Consider the following 9,729-nt stretch of genomic DNA (forward strand, 5'->3'; position numbering starts at 1 on the left):
TGGAGAGCCACAGGGAGAGATGAGGTTGATGCAGGAAAAAAGGTTGACTAACTAGGCTACTAACATGAAATGACACTACTGAACGGTTTCTTCTACAGATAAGGCTTCTAGTCAGACTAATCACACAAGCCTCTACAGCGCTCTGAGTATTGTCTCAACAACAACATTCAGGAGGTTCTTTAACTCATACTCGGACTGCACAGCAACAATTCTACTAATCCTGTGCAAATATGAACCAAAAACGTCATATTTTATTTTGTCTTAAATAAAAAAAAAAAAGGTTTTGAGGTAGACTTTCTTTTCTTCGTTGTAAAACTTCACGGACTAAATCTCTGCTCGGAGAGTGTGAGTACATTCATAGGATCTAAATGAGGTAGGTGTGGAGCAGAGGGTACAAGATTTTCAAGAAAAGTGAGAAATTCCCTGAGATGGCGACTCGAGGAGAGTTAACAGAAAGAGTTCAGAGCAGTTGAGACGAAGGGCAAAACATGGCTCTTAGTCCTTGTCTGCTGATTATCAATCTTCTTAGTGGTCCCCATCGTCATACCGTATACCACAGATGTCTGATTCAAACAGTCTTAACCTAAAAGTAGAAAAAGAAATTGGAAAGAAATAGATCAACTAATCGGTTTTCCCTTCATCCTCTTCCCATCTCCCTCTGCTCTGAATTCTCTCTTTAGCCTCTCCTCCCATGTGTGTCTGTTGATTGATTCTCTCTCCTCCGCTTCCTTCCTGGTCCAGGTACGGAGAGGGAAACGGAGCGAGAGAATGGGAACGAACGAGAGATTGAGAACTCTTTAGAACTTGAGGATACGGTTGTTTCCAAAGTCGACAACAACGATGACTCCGTCGGGCGTCACGGCGACGCCGGAGGGGCGGTCCATCTGTCCGAAGCCGTTCCCCTGCATGCCAAATTTGCATAAGAAGTTCCCGTTGGGCTCGAACACCTGGACGCGGTGGTTGCGCGAGTCGGCCACAATGATGCGGTTCTCCTGGTCCACGGCCACGCCCTGGGGGCGGAGGAACTGGCCATTGCCTATGCCCTCGGAGCCCAGGAAGCGGGCCGACTGGCAGTCCGGGCGGATGACCAGCAGACGGTGGTTGTTGAAGTCCGTTACCACCAGGTGGTCCTCGTGGTTGAAGGCCACGCCCCTGGGGGAGTCGAAGTGTTTCCAGAGCGCGCCCTCAAAGCCATACTTGTTGAGGAAGGAGCCGTCGGGGCCAAAGAGCTGCACACGGTGGTTCCTGGTGTCTGACACCAGGATCTTCCCCTCGGAGTTGACGGCCACGTCCCAGGGATAGTTGAACTGCCCGTTCTTGGTGCCCTTCTCCCCAAACTTGAGCAGGAACTGGCCCTCGAAGGTGAACACCTGCCAGAGAGAACATGTTACCAGAGATGCACAATCCACTTTTTTTCAGTTCCGATCCGATTCCGATACCAGAATTTGGATATCTGCCGATACTTTTTTCTTGAATAATTATTTATCATTAACTAAATTATTATCACTAACATACACTTTATACACTTTGCACCATATTCGTACTGTATTGCTACTGTACTGCATTGAACTGTTTTTATTATGATATCTTGTATCTTGTTGTTGAGGAGCCAAAACATAATAATTTTACTCATCAATTTTACCCAACATATGGCTACTTGTATATTGGACATAAACCTAACAATAAATAAAAAAAATAAAAAAATAAAAAATTTAATGCACCAAAATAAGAAAACAGTCTGAAAGGTAGGCTAGTTTGGTGAACTAGACACTGGACTGTGAAATGTGAATTGTGGCCTATAATTGAATGAATGAATACCGGAGCTTTTTCACTAAATCTGGATCGGTATGTGGATCGGCGACCTTAGACCAATACCCGATCCGCGAGCCACGTCTGGATCGGAGCCGATCCCGATACTGGATCGGATCCATCTCTACATGTTACTAGCTAGTAGGGGAAGGCTAACAGATCTATACCCACTCTCAATATCAAATCACTAAGAGACAACACGCTGGTTGGTTTACTGAAACTCCTGATGACCAATGGGATAATGAGTCCAATAACGTGTGAACATTAACATTTCTGAACAGAGATAGTGACCCTGATTTATCAATGGAGCGCAGAAATTATGGTACTACAGCGTCCATGTGTGATCTATCAAACGTTTGTATGCTGCCAATCCCATCGTACGAATGATCAAGCGTCGAATGTGGCGGATGAAAATCATAATTTAAATATCACGCCCCTACATATTCTGGCCTCGCCCCTGTAGTTTACGGCATGGATGGAGATGCAAAATAGGGCCAAGATGAGAAATTTCTCAGACTCTCGTCCAATAGCAACTCTTAACTCTCCATGAAAAGATACAGGAAAACCATCTTACATACATTGATCTCCTGCTGCTCAGCCTAAAGCACTTGCTTCTTTACCTCTGCAACTATTATGCTCATTCATCCATTCTCACACTCAGCCCGCTTTTTATACCATGGCACACCTCATCGTCTTGGGAAAGACACACCGTCGCCGCTTCATTCAGTTACTGCTTCACTGGACTTACCCAATACCAGCGAATTAACAAAATCTGACAGCTGTGCCTATTGTCTTTGCCTTTTGCCAATAGCCTTTGACGTTTGCCTTAGTCCAACTGCGCAACCATATTCGGGGCCCTAGTATCTTTCTGGATGGTGATGCCGAAATAAGCTCACCTGCACACGGTGATTGTCCTTGTCGGCCACGATGATGCGGCGCTGGCTGTCACACGCCACGCCGGCCGGCCGGTCGAACTGACCGGGACGAGACCCCAGGGAGCCAAACTTGTGGTGGAAGGCACCGCAGGGCTTGAAGATCTGAAAACGGGGGGAGAGAGAGAAGGATTCAGGAACCTGTTGGTTGGGCTGGTCATTATTACCTAGGCTGGTCATCATTATCTGGGCTGGTCCTTATTATCTGGGCTGGTCATTATTACCTAGGCTGGTCATCATTACCTGGGCTGGTCATTATTACCTAGGCTGGTCATTATTATCTGGGCTGGTCATTATTATCTGGGCTGGTCATTATTACCTAGGCTGGTCATTATTATCTGGGCTGGTCATTATTACCTAGGCTGGTCATTATTATCTGGGATGGTCATTATTACCTAGGCTGGTCATTATTATCTGGGCTGGTCATTATTACCTAGGCTGGTCATTATTATCTGGGATGGTCATTATTACCTAGGCTGGTCATTATTATCTGGGCTGGTCATTATTATCTGGGCTGGTCATTAGGAGGTAGAAAGGTTTCAGGAGGTGGACGGGTGGGGTGAGAGAGAGAGAGAGAGAGAGAGAGAGAGAGAGAGAGGAAGACAGAAGTGCCAGCTGGCCAGGGTCCTCACCTGTACGCGGTTGTTGCTGCGGTCGGCCACCACCACGTATCCTTCCTTGTCCACGCTGATGCCCCAGGGGCGGCACAGCTGCCCGTCACCCTCCCCCTCGCCGCCGAACGCTGACACGGCCGCCCCCAGGGCGCCGTAGCTCCGCCCGGACTTCACCGTCACCTTGAAGGGGCTGCCCTGGATGTGCTGGTTGCACACCAGCACTGACACCAGGTGCTCTCCCTCGGTCTTGGGCAGGTAGCTGACCGTGTAGGAGCCGCTCTGGTGGTCCGTCACCTCCGCCGCCGACAGGCTCCCGTCACCCGCCCCCATGACCACCGCCGACACAGCGTCGCCGCCCGAGAGGCGCGGCTCGCCGTCGTGGTCGTAGCCCATGACGGTGAAGGAGGCGGGCTTGCCGCGGAGGGCGCTCTTCAGCCCCTCGCCGTGCGCCTTGGTGACGGGGGCGAAGGCGCCACTGCTGATCTGACCCATGGACTGGATGGCCACGTACAGAGCCTGAGGCGGAGCACATGACGCGGATGGGAGGGGTCAGTACAGGAGCGCGAGAACAGCCATGTAAACAGCACTGGTACCCAAGGCCACTGACTGGCTTCTCATCAGAATATGTTGGGAAGAACCGTACAGGAATGATGGAAAGATTCAAACAGTTACATCGAACCACACGGCTCCACAAGAGACACAACTACCCCTTCTAACTATCCCATATGGCCGTTAGGACCATTTTTTTTTTTACTTTCTTTTTATTTGGAGAAAGATAGAAATGACAGATATACAAAAACAGTACTTTTCAATTTTTCAGAACACAGACCCACCCCCTCCCTCCACCCCACCCAACCGCACCCCATAAAATCCCACATAGTGCATCCCAGCATGGGGGGTGTAAATAAGCAAAAGGACCACTTATGTGGTCTTGATGAAGCCTTATGTAACTTCTTGTCTTTTGTCACCTGTACGAAGACTTACAAAGGCTTGCCGATAGGTCCTACCTGGTCAGGAGCCTTGAACAAAGTGTCCAGAAAATAACCAGAGAGAGAAGCAGTTTTGAACTGTCAGTCTTATGAAGGACTATGCAGTCTTATGTAGTCTCTGTGCAGTCTTATGTGGTATCTTCTTATGTAGTCTCTATGCAGTCTTAAGCTGAGGATACACTACAAGATATTATGCGCGATTTTATACACGATTCACAATCCTGCCGAGTCTGTCCTAGTCAGCAGCACTAGTTGGGGGTAGTCGGAGTGGCAATTTGGCACAGAAATCTGTAAGTGTATGAGGGGTACAGATTTAAATCGGCAAGTGTATGATGAGAACAGACTTATCCCGATCCGAGTGGGAGAGAGTCGGAGCATATCAAACATGTTTGATATTATTTGAGCAGATTCTGGACGCAATCGTGTAGTGTAAACGCGTCACCACCTGATCCAGTCGTTAAATGTGCGATACCCACTTTTTCAGTTGTCATACAAAAATCATCAGAGGCCAGTCGTCTAGTGTATACTCCCAGTCGGTTCATAATCCGTTAAGATTGTGAAAGTCTTCTAGTGTATCCGAGGCTTTATGTAGTCGCTAGTATTATGTAGTATCTATGCAGTCTCATGTAGTCTCTGTGCAGTCTTGTGTAGTCTCTAGTCTTATGTAGTCTCTATGCAGTCTTATATAGTCTCTAGTCTCATGTAGTCTCTATGCAGTCTCATGTAGTCTTGTATAGTCTATGCAGTCTTGTAGTCTCTAGTCTTCTGTAGTCTCTATGCAGTATTCTGTAGTCTCTATGTAGTATTCTGTAGTCTCTATGGCGGCCGGCTGAAGCTGCCTACCTGGTCGGGGGGCGTGAACATGAAGCGGTCGTCCTCCTGCGGCTGCAGTAGGCCGCGGAGGGACTTGAGCTCGTGGATCTGGGCCAGCATGCGCTCGCGAGCCAGCAGGACGTCCAGGTGACGGCCCTCGTCCAGCACCTGGCTCACCGCCGCGATGGTGCTGTCCAGCTTGGTGAGGTTCTGGTGCAGTTTCTCCACCTGCAGGTAGAGGGACTTGGCCTTCACCTGGCGGATCTTCTCCACCTGGGGGGGGGGGGGGGGGGGGGGGAGGGACAGAGTTCGGAGGGGGATAGAGATAGAGACGGTACGGTAAGTCTTATCGCATCTTTTGTTCCGTTTAAGCATGCCCTGTCCTCTTCCTTTTAGATGCATTGCGCTCGTCATCACTGAAGCCGCTACCGTTAACGCCCACTGTACCTAATCTGTATATCATCGGCTAAGATGCACTCCGCCCAGCCGTTGCAATACTAAGACATCCCCCGTAAACATACACACAAACGCAGCAGCAGCCAGGCCGACCCGAACTCTGGGCCTTCTCCTCGGAACGGGGGATACAGCGGTCGGTGTGAGACCTCAGAGAGACCTCAGAGAGACAAGATACAGTTACAAACGGCCGAGAGGAAGGAGCTTTCAGCAGGGGGTCGGATCTCAGGGGCAGCTTTACTCAACAACAAGAGCGGGCGAGACAATAGCCCTGGCTCTGCCCTATCTGTATGTTAAAGAGAAGCCCTTTATGATGGGTGAGAAAGCCTGAGAGAAACAAAGTCCAACCCTGGAAGACAGAGACAGGGTCTTTGTCGGGTTAGGGGTGTAAGCAGGACCTTCATTTGCATCTGTGGTGGACTAGTGTTACACTTTACGACGGTGTAGGACAAAGACGTGTCTACGGCTCCCTGCCGGACCAAGGGCTGGTGTGAGATCTACTCACGTGCACACACACACACACACGCACAAACATGCACACACACGCGCACACACGCATAATACTGCCTGTCAGGGACTAAAGACAGATATGGACACACACACACACACACACACGTTACTGTCCGTCAGGGACTAGAGACAGATATGCGCACACACACAAAGAAAAAAAAAAGGAGATGCATTTCAAAGAGAGAGCACAGAACAGTATGTGTGTGTGTGTGTGCGTGGGGGGTGGGGTTAGCTGTAATGACTTTTTCAGGAGGGCCGAGTCAAGCTGGGGATGAAGTGTGTGTTCTGCTCTCCTATAGGAGGGCATTAGAGAGAGAACAAGAGTAAGTGAAAACCTCCCGCGTGTCCCCTTCACCTCTTTATAATCACACACACGCACACAAACACACATACACGCGCACACACACATACACACACACATGCACACACTTACTTTGCTTTAACCTGTCTGGGAGGAAAGCCATTAATTTAACCTGATCCTCGCCAGTCTACCATTAAAGCGAGCCCTTCCGCTCCGAATGGGCTCGGTGACATCGTAAAAACTGCTCTACATCTACCCGGCCTCAGATCTGACAGCTCTGTGTGTGTGTGTGTGTGTGCGTGTGTGTGTGTGTGTAGAGGTCTAATATTGTCGTGGCACATTGTAATTCTAGCGTCTGGGGGTGCGTGGGCTCAGATAAGCTCCGTGGAGAGTTGTGTATCAGGAGGCCTCGGCACGGAGGGCGTAAAGGCGCCTTCTTTTTCCCCCAAGAAAGGCTCCCTTTCTCTGGGTAACCCTAGACCTGGGGGAGGCCTGGGAGCCAGGCTGATAGCAGACAAACCCCCCCCCCCCAACCATCCTAGCTTTATTGGACTGCTCCATGCCAATTGTGTAAGGCTGTAAGTTATCTGACACTTGCTCATTGTTGCCGTTTCTCCTCTCCGATTGTTGTCATTCTAAATGGGTGCAGTTTGTCATTCAACAACCCCTACTAGAGGTTCTTCTCTTAGCCTGCAGCACTGTCCACTGTGTGTGTGTGGATTACTTATAGTCTTTATTTATATAGTTGTGTTGTTTTTTGTCAACTGTAACTTTTGTTTGTTTACATTTCACTGTACACTGTACGACATATGACAAATAACAATGCGAACGTGAGTCTGGTGAACAGAGCAGCCCTGGGTGAGTCATGGGGGATGACGGGGGGAACCAGACCGAGGTCATACTTCCTGCCGGAGGCGCCTTTCAGTCATGGGTTCACATGCATGTCGGGTGACAGGCCGTCCCTGACACTCCCACACGGTCTCTCCCCCTTTCAAACGCCCACACACGACCCCTCCCTCGTGCTCTCACACACACACATACATGTGCACGCCCACATAGGCTTACGTTACATTTCTCCTAGACCCGGAGGTGTGTGTGTGTGTTTAAATATGACCATTGACGCATGTCGAAAGAGGCCATGTAGTAGCACGTCTACTGTAGAAACACATGTACTGTAGAAACACATGTACTGTAGAAACACATGTACTGTAGAAAACATGCCAGTCAAAACAGCTCTCCTCCCAGGTCAACATAACACCTTAGAGACAGAGAGAGATACAGAGAGAGAGAGGGAGAGAGAGAGATACAGAGACACACAGAGAAACAGTGAGACACACGGAGAGACACACGGGGAAACAGAAATACAAAGAGACACAGAGAGACAGACATACAGAGACCGAGAGAGAGACACACACAGAAACAGAGAGATACAGAGAGAGAGAGATACAGAGAGAGAGAATTGACAGAGAGAGAGATACAGAGAGAATTGAGAGAGAGATACAGAGAGAAAGATGCACAGAGAGAGAGAGAGCTCACCTTCCACAGTAGTTCACACTCCCTCTCCTCCAGGGCCTTCTTGTGTCTGAGTATGATGGACTTCACCTCGGTCTGGACCACCTTGGCCTTGATCTCCACCTGCTCCGCCATGGCCTGGGCCTTCTCCATACTCAGCTGGGGGGCAGAGAACATCAGGAAGGAGTTACACACACCGGAGGCCACACCGCTGACCGACGGGCGGAACAGGAAACATCCGTGGTCAGACTGATCACACAGCATCTCTCCGTAAAGAGCGGCCATAGAACGCCACGGCGACCACAAAGGGAGACTAGCCCTAACCACGAAGGGACGTCGACACCCTCCGGACCCCCCTCTCCCTCCCCACACCCCGCGCCGCCATAAAACCAGGGGGACAGGAAACAGGATGGCGGCAAATCTGTGTAAGGAAGGACACTTTGACGCGACCCCGTCTCCTTCGTAGGCACAGACACCTGCGCCTCTACCAGCCGGCGCGCGGGGGAGAGGAAACAGGAAGTGGTCGGATATAGAGCATTACCTCACGCAAAACACAATATGATGCAACCCCCCCCTCCCCACGACCAGCCCCACTGCACCACACCCAACCCGACCCGACCCGACCCGACATACGGGGCAGGGTCACGCGCGGAGCCCTCCGGTCTGTCTTTTGTCCTCCCCGGTGACGTAAGCTGCTGACCGGAAAAACGAGGGGGGGGGGCTTTTTTTTTTTACTGACTAACGCACGCAGGTCACCCACACAGCTGTCCTTTGTCTCTCTCCCTCCTATCTGCTTTTCCCCGTCCTGCCCTCTCTCTCTCTCTCTTAGCAGCCATTACTTTTGACGGGGGAGGGGTGGGGGGGCAATACTGTGAGCTGGACCTCACAGGGGCCGAGGGGAGGTGGGGGGTTGGGGGCTCTTTTGTGACATCACCCACGGGGAGCAAAGGTCAGAGATCACGCCCCTTCACCTCTGGCTAAAGACCACCCCCCCCTCCCCACACACACACACACATAAGGTGTCCAGAAAGGAAAGGGGGAGGGGGAGGGCTGAGGTGGGGGGAGGGCTCTTATCAATACCCAGAAGTGGTGGAGAGAGAGAGGGAAGGAGGGAGAGAGAGAGAGAGAGAGAGAGAGAGAGGGAGGTAGAGAGAGAGGAAAAAAGAGGGACATAGCCGTCCCCTCAACTCATTCTTATCCTCCTCAATCCCTCTGTCATTTTCCTGTCACTCTTTCACTGCCCACCCCTCCCCCTTCTCTCTATCCCCCCCATTTCTCTCCCTCTATTTTTGAACACACTACAGCTGGGTTCACACACGACAGCCACGGCCGTTTTAAGCAGTTTTAGAATAGGCTGGTTGTATTGAAACTGCCTTCTAGTTCGTTTGACGTGATGAGCCCTCAAGACGCCTTTTGTGTTTTTAAAAGAGACATTCTAGAGCTACAAACATTCTAGAACTGCTTAAACCAGTCTTGGCGGATTGTGAAGGCAGCTTCAAGACACAGCAGCAGCTTGGAACACAAAGGAGGTCAAACTGACCAATCAGGCCACAGAGAAAGGCAGCTCTGGCCAACCAGCAGGTCACAAGTTCAGGGATCAGGGTCAGGGGAGATAATAGGCGAGGAGTGGGTGGAAATTTCCTACCCCAGGGGATAGGAATGTGTGTGTGTTTACACACAACCTGGCGTCAGCGTTTAATCCTAAGGGTGACCTGGGATTGAATGGGTGCACACACACACACACACACACACACACACACGCACACACGGATGTCTACGCTGCTTGGGATGGCCAA

At 50.4% G+C, this 9,729-nt stretch overlaps 1 protein-coding gene across 1 annotated transcript in view; it reads right to left on the bottom strand.

Annotated features, from left to right (window-relative positions):
* Positions 1 to 750: 750 nt before the first annotated feature.
* trim71 (tripartite motif containing 71, E3 ubiquitin protein ligase) overlaps positions 751 to 9,729 on the bottom strand; it is a 24,959-nt gene continuing 15,980 nt past the window's right edge. The window contains exons 3-7 of the mRNA XM_084455735.1: positions 7,958 to 8,092; positions 5,188 to 5,430; positions 3,374 to 3,871; positions 2,706 to 2,846; positions 751 to 1,370 (exon numbers count right to left, since the gene is read on the bottom strand). Of these exons, the coding sequence (XP_084311861.1) occupies positions 798 to 1,370; positions 2,706 to 2,846; positions 3,374 to 3,871; positions 5,188 to 5,430; positions 7,958 to 8,092 (1,590 nt within the window). The 3' untranslated portion in view covers positions 751 to 797. The remainder of the gene's footprint in view (positions 1,371 to 2,705; positions 2,847 to 3,373; positions 3,872 to 5,187; positions 5,431 to 7,957; positions 8,093 to 9,729) is intronic.

The sequence above is a fragment of the Borostomias antarcticus genome, assembly GCF_949987555.1.
Source record: "Borostomias antarcticus genome assembly, chromosome: 21".
NCBI lineage: Eukaryota > Metazoa > Chordata > Actinopteri > Stomiiformes > Stomiidae > Borostomias > Borostomias antarcticus.